At 29.9% G+C, this 12,403-nt stretch overlaps 2 protein-coding genes and 1 long non-coding RNA gene across 4 annotated transcripts in view; 1 reads left to right on the top strand and 2 right to left on the bottom strand.

Annotated features, from left to right (window-relative positions):
- The window catches only part of LOC107997408 (tachykinin-like peptides receptor 99D), a 66,205-nt gene extending 56,322 nt beyond the window's left edge, over positions 1-9,883 (top strand). Inside the window, exons 3-7 of the mRNA XM_017055988.3 lie at positions 205-423; positions 1,445-1,595; positions 6,342-6,538; positions 7,640-7,785; positions 8,444-9,883. Of these exons, the coding sequence (XP_016911477.1) occupies positions 205-423; positions 1,445-1,595; positions 6,342-6,538; positions 7,640-7,785; positions 8,444-8,556 (826 nt within the window). The 3' untranslated portion in view covers positions 8,557-9,883. The remainder of the gene's footprint in view (positions 1-204; positions 424-1,444; positions 1,596-6,341; positions 6,539-7,639; positions 7,786-8,443) is intronic.
- On the bottom strand, positions 2,280-4,361 carry LOC133667425 (uncharacterized). Of its 2 annotated transcripts, none has more exons than XR_009832918.1 (2): positions 3,762-4,361; positions 2,280-3,499 (listed from the first exon to the last, which is right to left on the bottom strand). It is a non-coding gene; the product is annotated as an uncharacterized LOC133667425 (long non-coding RNA). The 2 variants fall into 2 exon arrangements; XR_009832917.1 differs by lacking the exon at positions 3,762-4,361 and adding an exon at positions 3,585-3,749.
- Positions 9,884-10,947: 1,064 nt separating the features above from the next.
- On the bottom strand, positions 10,948-12,362 carry LOC107997410 (peptide deformylase, mitochondrial). The gene is made up of 3 exons (XM_017055991.3): positions 12,132-12,362; positions 11,359-11,736; positions 10,948-11,129 (listed from the first exon to the last, which is right to left on the bottom strand). Exons 1-3 carry the CDS (start codon positions 12,360-12,362, stop codon positions 11,037-11,039), a joined length of 702 nt encoding a protein of 233 aa, XP_016911480.1. The 3' UTR covers positions 10,948-11,036.
- Positions 12,363-12,403: the final 41 nt, after the last annotated feature.

Genomic DNA, 12,403 nt, shown 5'->3' with positions numbered 1-12,403 from the left:
AAAATCTGTCGGAAGCAAAACACGTTTCGAGGGTAGAAACAAACTCCAACCGACTACTCCAACTATCTATGCTCAAAGAAGAAGAAATTTTCGTGCGCTCCAACTCGTGACGAGGAGTTGATTAATTTATGATTACAAATTTCTTTCACACGGTCCCCAGCAGGGACAAGGTTTAATTATTAACGCCCTGTCGTATGTTTCCAGATACATGGCCATAATGAACCCTTTGAGGCCGCGCATGGGTAAAAGGGCGACGATTTGCATAGCCATCGTTATTTGGATCGTGGGGGCCGTCTTGTCGCTGCCGATGCTACTCTTCTACAGGACTTACACCCAAAATTTCGTGAACGGAGAAGTACGGGTTGTCTGCTACGGCGATTTCCCGAACAGGGACGACAATGGCCTCAGTTACGACGAATACCTGTGAGCTTGTCCTTAATTTATCACTCATTTGTCAATTTGCAACATCCTTTATTCACCTCCATATTTTATCCGTCGAAAGGAGGATATATGCGCATCCAAGTTTTCTAATAAACGCGTTGTCGACATACAAATTTCTCGGGGAAGATTTAATCAATCGATGTTGAGCGATATCGAATATTTCCACATTGAACTTCTATTATAGCTCGCTACATTAAGCCACAATTAACGACAAATTTTACGATAAAATACTCGTTGACGTGAATCTCGTTTATAGAGGATCGAGTTTTAATTGCATCTTCCTCGCCAGAGGAACTAATAACTGTCTTGTTTTAACGAATCTCTGCTAATGATTACTCTTTTTTCTTTTATTCGAGATACAGAGTAGCCTGTCCTCTTTGAACAGGATTAATTCCTGTGAAATGAACTTTCTTGTATCACCGTGTATATATCTATCTTTTCTTTTGAAATAGGATGAAGAATAAAGATAGGTTTCGCAGAGATAGGCGCAAAATTAGGTGGACGAGAATTTTCTCCGGCGTTTTTCTTCCCAAAAGTTGGTCGAAACTTTCTTACCTCTCCATTACAATCCATTCCAACGTGTGTTAAAGGATAGACAGTGAAAAATGGAGATATAGATATCTATTATGAGCTATTAATAGTAGTATTTTTACAACAACAAGCTTTTATTTTTGTTGTTTGCAAGCATGTGACAGACCATCGAGGAGTCCTCTTAAACGTTTCCTTAAAAATAGCTATGTTCGAAAAATTTGATCCAAATTCAAATTATGTAAGAATAATACAAACGTTTAAACGTATTTTAAATTTACAATTTTTAGGAATTTAAATAAAAATCGTGCCCTCCACGAATTGTTACTTTTAATTAATCCAATCGAGTTGGAAATAGAGCAGTTTAAGTTTAAGAAAAATGTACCTCTTTCCTCCTCTCGTTTGCGCTCCTTTTCCTTTCGTTTCCTCTTCCAGGATTAACACTCGAATTCAAATTCTCCCCTTTTCCTTTCAGGTACAACGTGATCTTCATGGTGTTGACGTACGTCTTGCCAATTGGATCGATGACATTCACGTACGCAAGAATCGGTTTGGAGCTGTGGGGCTCGCAAAGCATCGGCGAAAACACCGCGGGCCAATTGGAGGGCATAAGGAGCAAACGAAGGGTGCGTAGTTGTCGAACGACAGATCGAAATATTTCTCTGGTAAAAATAAATAAATTTCCAATATTATTTAATCAATTGATCTTTTATTTTATTCACACTCTTGTGAACTACCTTTCCATCAACACGATAAACGATCGTGAAAATATCACGAAAATAGGCGATTCGATTTATTATGTTTTATTTATATTACGAGTGTAATATCGTTATATTATATCTTAAAGAGATAAAAGAATCGACGAGTATTCGAAGAGAGTATAAAAAAGAAGAAAGAGGAAGAAAAAGAAAAACAGGCGAAGAATCGAATCCACTCGAATCCGGCTGAAGTTTTTGCACGACCATTATTTTCGACTGCATGAGCATTCACCGTTATCGAGCAACAAAATTGGCTTTCATTTATTCCCCAACGCAACGCTTGTTTCGTTATTAATCCCACGTTTCGTTATTAAACCGCGATATGATTTCATGCACTTGTTTACAACATGTTTTCTGTTCTAATTGCAACTCGAGGTTGCATGAAAAGGTAATAATATAAGACCCGGCTAATAAACCGGTTAAAAAATACTTTCTTCCTTTTTTTTTTCCACGACAAAGCGGCCAATTTTTGATACGCGATCGGTCTGGAAAACGAGCCGAAAAATTGCAAACGAATTTTTAATCGAACGTTTCATGTGCAACTATTACATATTTCTTTGTGTATTGGATGGAATACGTGGAAAGAATATATTTGAAAATTTTTCCTGATCGAATTCATTTCCAAAATTTTAATTTAAATCTTACGTTTCTTTTTAAAATTAATTTCCCTCGTGATTGATATTTAAACGATTAGAAACTCTATATATGATTAGAAATCTATGTAAATACTTTATAAAAGAAGGGATTAATAATGCATTCATTGGAAAGAAGAGTGATAAATTCTACAAATTTCTGTAGAAGCGTACGTATTTCATTCGAGGAACGCCATCTTTGAAGAAAATGGATAAACTGTTTGCTGTTTTTTCTCTTATTTTTATACTTGCTTGGAACTTATATTGCTGCATTTCGATCGTATAATCCGGGGACACCTCGTAGATCTACGATAAAATTCACGATAAATTCCTGGAACACGTTTAACCAAATTCAATTACGATACATGTAAAATAGTGGCATCTTGGAAACTGTGTAATAGTGTATTTAAAACCGTAAATCCAATTCGTCGAGATCGTTTTATTGCATCGTTTTAGAGAGAAGAGAATATTCTATCTTCGAAGAAGATCGAATGGAGAACTATATCCTTCAGGAATCTTTAAACATTTTTTTTTTTTTTACGAAAATTGGAAAAATCTTTCGATATGATAAAAATATATTCGATGAATAATAAAGAAAATATTTCGATAATTAAGAGAGTTTTACGATGGTCTAGTAACAGTGGTTGGCTCGTATGCCAAGTAACCTAAATACAAACCATCGAATACTGTATAATACAATTTATGGAATGGTATATCGTTATAAATTAATTCTGGAAAGCACCCATAGAGTATTTGGCTCGACCCAATTGATTGTAATATTTCGATCTCTTGGATATAATTTTGCGAAACGAATTTTTCATCTTATCGATATTTTCGATAAAATAATTAAGATTAAAAAATCGAATCTTATCTACATGTTATTTCGATTCAAATTTCTTCCACATCTATCCATACATTTCATCCTTTCGATTTCCAATTCTCTGCAAAAGATGTGAGAGAAGAGGGACAGCGTTATTTCCTCTACATTGGTCGTTTGCCAAACGAGAAAAAGGTAAAAATCAAAACCGACAATTTTTCGATTCTTTCCAATTTTCCTTGGACGTCATTCTTGGAAAAGAATCGTTCGAGATCAATCATTCGAAATCAGCCATCCCAAATTAATCTTTTAAAACTTCTAACCTATAAAAAAAAAAAGGTTCGAATCGTTTAAAACAAAAATCACATAAAATCGATCGTGAAAATCGAATTTAATATTTCAACACACTTTTTAGAATATTTTTTTCTAAACAAAATTCAAAATTCATTTAATATTGTAAGATTACTTTTAAACGCGAACAGAAATATATCCAGACATGAAATTACGTGACATTTACACGTAGGCTGAACACAATACTAGGTTAGGTTAGACGTTAACCGAGATATAATTTCTAATCACATTTACCAGGCATTTGCCACACCTTTCCATAAACTAAATTCACTCGTGGAACATCACAATGGTAATTGGTAGTGTGAGCTGATTCTTTGATCTTTTTCAACTTTTTCTTAATCTTGTATCACGCAATGTATGACAGATTTAATTTTAATTATCTTTACGTCTCTGTAACGAAGAATGCTCGAGAGGAAGCTCAACGAAAGATCAACCAAAAAAAATTCTTCACAGAACGATGAACACGTATTCAAAGAGATTTTAATAAAGCAGAAACAAAAACGTGATCGATCAATAAAATCGTCGATTAAAATTTCACAGATTTTTTAAAAAAGTTTTCACGCATATAAATATAAAGATTTCGCGTAATTTCACGTTTCGTCGAATTGTTTTGAAACATCTTAACAAGCGGATCACAAAAGTTTTTCATCCATGTTCTTTTAATTCTCCCTTATACGACGTCTAAATGATCTCTATATAAATTTTTATACGATCGTACGAAGTTATTCGCGAAGTTACAATTTTATAACCGACTAGATTATTATCGTCAAGGAACGAGGAAAATTGGACTTTGAAATTTTATTAAATATCTGTCTATTATTATTATTATTATTATTATTATTATTATTACGATTTGATTGAAGACATAATTTTTTTTAAATAATTATATAATGTTAATTTTTATAAGTGAAGAATTTTAAAGCTGTTGCGTGCAAGCTTCACTAAATTTCTCATGATAACAATTTAATCCTTCTGTGTTTCAAGAAAATACTTTTTTTTTTCTTTTTTAAAGTTGAGTGCCACTATTTCAGCGCGGTTTTTTTTTTTAGACGGAAGTTTCCTCTGAAGGGAACACCTGCTCTTGATGCAACTTCTCTGTTCTCTCTCGCTCTGCTCTCGTCGTGAATGTCCGATAGTTTCTCCTATGGCTGTATAATGTATCCCTCAGAGAACGGAAGATAATTTTCAAAGAGCGAAAATATTTGAAAAAAGAAATCTTTTCAAAGGAAAAACGAGAATTTTCTTCGAAAAATATTTCTCCTTAAATTCTATATAATCACGAAATGTGCACCAACACATCTTAGGATCTTACGGATAAAACGAATTTCTTTCGTTAAATCTCGCGATTTTTCAATTTCACGTACTACTTTTCGACAATATTAATTTTTAAACTCTTTTTCTCCCCTTGTAAAATCTCTAAAAATAATAATTATTGCGAAAATAAATTTTTCTTTTCGATGAGAAGGTTCGAGTAGAAGAGAGAGCACATCAGTCAAGCGATCGTTTAATTAAATGAACGCGACGAGCGGGGAAAAAGGCAAGGAAATAGTGTTGCATAGGAATACGAGACCATCTTCTTCCCCAAGTGGTCCTATTGGATTTCGATTAACCGACAAGGAAAAGTATCGTTTCCTTCCATACGTCTCGCCAGTAACAATGTTCCACGATACCCTGACCCTCGGCAACGACCGAGGAGAATACATCGAAGAGAAGAAAAAATTCGTGGGCGGTGTATCCTCAAGAGATCAACCTTCCTTCCCTTTTAATTTACGCGCCAAAGGCGATTGTAAATTGAAAAGCGCGCCACCTCGATCAACGAAACAAAGAAATGATAAAGATAACGAAAAATAATATTAATCGAGGGAGATGAAATCGATTAAAAACGATGAATTGTAAGATTAATAAATTGTTAGTTAAACAAATGCAAATTCTCGAGGAAAATTTCGTCGAGTTGGACGGATCGAGCGGGCGACACATCTCGTGAATGTATGAATGTGAAATCGTAATCCCCGAAAGTCCAAGTTACACGAATAAAACATGCGATAGACGGCCTGTTGAGATTCTACTTTCGGCGGACGGAGTTGAATACGTTGGAGTAACGCGTATAATAATGGCACAATGATACAATTTCATAGGCGAGTGGCTCTGTAAAGTGGGCCGGACAATGACGAGTTAAATTCCGTTGGACCGAACTTCAAGATGGAGTTCAAGCGCGGTTGTCAAACTTTGGACAACGGTGGACACACGATTTCCCCTTTCTGCTCTTCAAACTTTCGCCAGCTGTCGAAAATTGTTTAAGCGGCTTTAACGCGAAAGAGGTTACTCGAAAGGTTTCGTTGGTAATTGCTTTATGCAGTTCGAACGAATTTTTCTCTTTTCGTTTTTACCATAAAAACGGGCGTGAATAGATAAGAATCATGGGGAAATTAAACGGCCATTTCGTATCAAGATTATCGTGTCGAGATCGCGGTGTAAATTATATTACGAATATAAAAAAAATATGTACATCTTTTTATCGAAAAGAATATGGATTAAATTCGTTCACGGAAAAGATATAATTCCACTTTGGGTAATAAGCTATTTTAACCGCATGGCTCGCGAAAAATATTAGAATTTAAGGGAATTGACTTGCGTGGTTTCGAATATTCTATCGATTTAAGGATTTTTCCCTTCCATCTCGATTTTCCTATCTATTTTTATGTATATTTCACGACAATTATACATAATTCTTTTAAATAATTTTTTTCGATTAATTTCGATTGAAAAGAAAAACAAGAAGTTATTTAAAAAATATGAACGTTATTTTTTTTTCAGGTGGTAAAAATGATGATCGTGGTGGTACTAATATTTGCGATATGTTGGTTACCTTTTCACGTGTACTTCATCATAACGTCGTATTTTCCGGAGGTTACGAATGAATCGTATATCCAAGAAGTTTTCTTGGGTATTTACTGGCTTGCGATGTCTAACAGCATGTATAATCCCATAATCTACTGTTGGATGAACTCCAGGTAAAATATTACTTTATAAAATATCGCGTAAGTACTTTTAAATAAATACGAATTAATCGAAAAATTTCTTAAGTAATCCAATGATCACGATGATTTTCAATAAAATTTCACTTTAGTTGAAAAAAATGATTGGCCTAATTTTCCTCATTGCACGTGTAAACTCGTTTTAATAATTACGCCAATCAAAAGATTTTAATTGTTATTCAATAATTCAACAATCAAAACTTAATCGATCTAATATAAGTTTTCAATTAGTAATAATTTTGGATAAAACTTTATTGATTTCGATATCGTTGCGTCAAAATGTATCGTACTTTAAATTAAAACTTTTAAGGTTAATTTTCACTCGCTATTTACGTTTCGTGTGTAAACAATTTTCACACGTACACGCGATATGTATATTTAAAATTGATTTATTATCATTCGATTTAAAAAAAAAAATAATTTTAAACTTTCGAAAAATCCATAGTATATCCATTATAAAATATAAATTTTAATTGCGGTTTGATTGATACGATATATACATATATGTATATGTATATATATATATATATATATCAAAAAACCGCACGAACCGTCGAAGACAAATCCAGACAACATTGTTCCCACAAACTGAATGAAACGGGTGCCAGGTGATTGATTTGAAAATAGCCATTTACCAGAATCCCTTTACACGTCATACACAGGAATTGTTTCGGTGAAATTCTAGCGGTGCACACCGGTATCATCGTTTCGTACCAAACTAAAATACTACTGTCCGTAACGAACAATTTCCTCACAATAGGCCAATGGTTCTCGTCCTATAACACTCGTTTGCCTATACTCACGAAAAAACAAAAAAAAAAAAAGAAAGAAAAAGAAACGAAAAAAAAAACTCTTTCACTTTCCAATAAAATATTTGAAATGTACCGTTTCCCAACCGATATTTTTATTCCCTCGAAAAGCTACGAGTTTAGATTAAACCTCTGTCTCGAATCCAATTTCTACGAGAATTTTTCAATCACGAAAAATATAAAAGCGTCTAAAATTGGAACAATGAAAATTCGTTTCGCTATTTGATCAATAATAATTAAACGAAATCTTTTTCTCAATACTTTACAGATTTCGACGCGGATTCGCCCATTTTTTCTCGTGGTGCCCTATGGTGAAAGTTCCGCCCGAGCCTTCGTTATCACGATCGGAGGCGTTAACGTCGCGATATAGTTGCACAGGAAGTCCTCAGACCAACACAAGGATATCACGGAACGGTACGTCCTCGTCCACATCTTTCGAAAGCCCTTGCACAACAACGGCATCGACGAGTGAATCACGATTCGAGCACCATGACGCCCACACGGACGCGCAAAATTCTTACATAAATTTGCATGATCTCACCACCGCCAATGCCAAAGTCAATGAATCGCGAGAAATAGAGTAACGAAATTGACACGACGACTCTCTGAAAATTGATTCGTTCGGTAACAGGTAGCTTTTAACAACTTTATTACGCCACGAACGTACGAATCATACGAATCGAAAGAATCGAAAAAGAAAAAAAAAACATCTCGATCGGTATTTTCGCGCGAGCTCGATCGATAAGAAAGAAATTATAATCCAGCTATATAAACTATATAATTATAAACTATATTATTCGCATATGCGTTTTATTATGAACGATTCATCAATAAATTTATGAAATAGGAAATCAACTTTTGCACACGTGCAATATACCTTTATATTAATTAATGCCTGATCTATGCATTTAGAATTCTTATTTATAAATGAAATATCCTAAATAACAGGAAGAATTAGTTCCTATTGAAATTCCAAAATTCCAATTTTACTATATCATTAGAAAGGTAAAAAGAAAAAAACTATACTATTAATATATCGATACAAACAAGATCGATTTTTAATTTTTAATAGGTACACCGCGAATACATATGTGTCTACGATCGAGAGGGGGAAACGATCGATTTTTGGCCGAGCATCGAGGAAGGAAGTGGAAAACCTCGCAAACTACGGGTCACGTGTCTTGACAGGAAGAAGAAAGCCCTCAGCAACGAGTACATACCTGGATATAAGAGTACATATCCATAAGAAGTCGACCTCTTCGATATTCATCGCGAATGAAACTAGAAGAGATTGAAAACCGATAAATTCTAGATCTTCTTTTATCCACGCAGACCTGTTATGATCAGATCAGACCAGAAAGCTCAAATAATTGTTCACTATGTTCAATAAAAACGTTAACTATTCGCTATTAGAATAAATATTTCCGTTTCGATGTAAACTACGCTGAATCGAGCTTCAACGCGACGACGAGAATCGAAAAATTCATAAAAAAAATGATCTTTCTCAATTTTTGTTTGTTCAAAAGAATAAATAAATACTCTTGCATTTTCATTTTTTATCGATAGATTTGATAGATAAAAATTCTTTTAAAAACAACTAATTTTACGAATTATTATACGATTGCGATAATAATTATATTGCCAAACAAATTATAAAGTTGTGCACTTTATGATTCTAACAAGAATCTTCTTATTTAAAAGATTTATTTGGAATGTGATTAAACTTTGTTTCATACGTTTAACTAAATGAAAAAATAAAATATAATTTTCTTTTTTTTTTCCTATAGCGTAATATAAGAAGATGAAATGTTAATTTTATATTAAAATATACTTAGTTATATTATATACAAGTTAAATTGTTTAGTGTATGTATATATAAACATTAATGGACCAATAATCTACCTATTGCTATCTGCATACGTTTATGAAAAAATTTCCTTTTTCTAACAAAGATAGAATCTTAATGAAAATTTATAAGAACATAGATCATGATATAGTAGTTTAATGTGTGCAGTTTTGTAAAACATAAACTGCTTAATTAATTCTTCCTATTACTAAGTGTTCCTACTGTGTATTGGTATAATAACTCTAATAGGAAAGAATACTAATTTTCATTGAACAAAAATGTTTTCTATTTCAGATGATAGTTTCTTTAAAAATGAAAAATCTATATTCTTAATGGAATTTTGCTACTTAAACAAGCTTGTATCTTGTTTGATTTTGATCAAATATTATTATTTAAAAAAAAAAATAACGAAAATATATTATAATTAATATAAAAAGTGGATAATGTTCTATTACAATTTAAAAATAGTTATGATAAACATTTTTGTTCTAAAAATAAACAAATGTATTTGTAAATAATTTATGGAACAATTATTTTATTGAAAATATATTTACTTAATTGTTTGTATAATCTGATTGTATCTTAATATTTAATTTAGCAATAATTTATAATTTTTTTTCAATTTTCAAAGAAATATAATAAAATTCTTAAAATTTTTGAGCGAAAGTGTATATTTACTTTGGTTGTCTATACCATATATTTATTTAAATAAATTGTTATAATACAAAATGTTAATAATAAACGCTAAATATATCGTGAAAATTAATCATTAATGTTACGATTCTTTGTAAAAATAAATTTAGTTTAATATGTATAATATTTTAATACGAAAATTATTTTTTTTTTTTTGATTGAAAAAAAAATAATGTAAATTTAATACTGACAATATTTTGCAAATGTTGTTCGATTATTACATTTAATTTATGTACTTATATCAAACAAAAGAAATAGAAATTTTTTTTTAAATTGGCCAAACTGAAAACAATCTAATTGAATCAATAATTATTTCAATATTAATCAATATTATTTATATTTTCTATTGTAATGCTATACGGACGAAAAATACTCTGGGAAAAATAAACGCTTTTTAATATAATAGTTAAGTCTAAATGTACGTGTAACTATATATATTGAATGTATTGAAAAAAGCTTAAGCTTGGTAAAATGAGAAGAGAATATATTATTCGATATGTATAAAAATATGTGAATAATAATATAAGAGATTGTTTTTGTTTGCAGGGAAAAGTTTCCTAAAAATTGTATTTTCATCATAAACAAATAGTATAAAAATTAAGAAATGAAAATATATGATATTAAAAGAAATAATTAATATGATTTGTATTTATTTTATAAAAAATATATTGATTTTGATGCTGAAATATAAATGATACATCCTGTATGTATAGATATATAGATATTTCTATCCTGTATTAATTAAATTACTGATTAAAATTTTACATAAATTATTTTTGCTTATAGATATTTCTATAAAAAGCAAAATATCTTTCAAATAAAATTTTATATTTATTTAAAATTTTCACAACTCATATATTTTTATTATATTTTAATTTACTTCTGTTTTATCTTTTATATTAATTATTATATAATATAAATATGTTAAAATGGCTTATACTTATATATATTTATTCATAAAATTAATTGATTTACTAAATAATTAACAAATTTTTGAAGAAATGCAAAGATATTTCCACGAAATAAAAAAACTCAACTATATATTTTTTCATTATATTAACATAAATTAATATAAGCAAAATTACAATACAATACAATTTATAATATTATCCTATGAAATACTTAATCAATTAACAATATCTTTTTCACATTTATCTGTTTTGTCCCACTTACCATAATTAAATGAAAATGGAAACATTCTATCAGTATATAAATGACCCTAAAAAATAATAAAATACATTATTAAAAATAAATATAATATATTTATATTATCTTTTATTAATTTTTTAATTCTTAGCATGATAAGGCTAAATAAAGCTATAGATATCAAATGTACAGTAAATTTTGAAGATATAGTCAATTAAAGAAACAAAAAATTAAAGAAACAAAAAATATAATGGTTAAAAAAACAAACGATCAAATAAAATAATAAGAGAAAATATATTTACTTTTAAATGATCCATTTCATGATGAATAATTCTAGCTAACCAACCTTCTGCTTTCATAGAAAATGGTTCTCCAAATTTATTAAGAGCTTCGATTTGAACTTCTTTTGGTCTTGGTACTTCCGCATAATAACAATCAATACTCGCGCATGTTTCAAAATGTACAACTTCTTCAGAATTTATTATATTCATTTTTGGATTAATAAAATATGTTAATGGACAAGGTATAATACCATAACATTTTCGTATATATGGATGAATATGTTTTATAGATTCTTCTGTCATTTCAACAACAAATAATTGCCAAGGTAAGCCAATTTGTGGTGCTGCTAATCCTACTGTATCATATTTCTTCAATAATTCATATAAATGATCAAGTGTCTACAATAAAAAAATTAATACATGAATTTGTAATAAAATAAATCATATAGTTGAAAAAAATACCTTCATTAATTATATAATTTTTAAAATAAATATTTTTATTATAAAAATCTCTTTTTCATTAGATATGAGATATTAGATAGAAGCATTATTATATATATTTAATGAAATACTATTAAATTTAATTTTAAAAATAATTTCTATATTATTTTCTTATAATACGAGAATAAATTTCAATTTAAAACATTTTAGTTTATTATCTTAAATTTATCTTAGTATTATCTTAGTTCATTATCTAAATTTCTATTTTAATAAGAAAATAAAATTATTTATAATTTATTTTTTAAATTGAACAATTATTTAAAGATATAAATTAATAAAATATAAAAATATACTTTTTGAAATTCTTGCGTTTGTATTATCTTTTCATCTATAAATGATGTTCTCTGTCTTAAAACAGGATTACCAACTTGACAAATAAAATTATAAGGAGGTTTTGCACTTTCAGGTGTTTCAATCAAATATATTTCACAAAGTTTTTTTAAACTTTGAAAGCTAAATGCACATGTACTATTTTTTTGCAAAGTCTTTATAGATCCACTGACTGTATTAAAACATTTGAACATTATTATAACTATTGTTTTACAGTATTCGTAAGAATTTTTGA

This window comes from Apis cerana, linkage group LG15 (genome assembly GCF_029169275.1).
Source record: "Apis cerana isolate GH-2021 linkage group LG15, AcerK_1.0, whole genome shotgun sequence".
In the NCBI taxonomy this organism is placed as follows: Eukaryota; Metazoa; Arthropoda; class Insecta; order Hymenoptera; family Apidae; genus Apis; species Apis cerana.
Note: the sequence above shows the minus strand (reverse complement) of the source record. Positions and strands in the feature narration are given on the sequence as shown.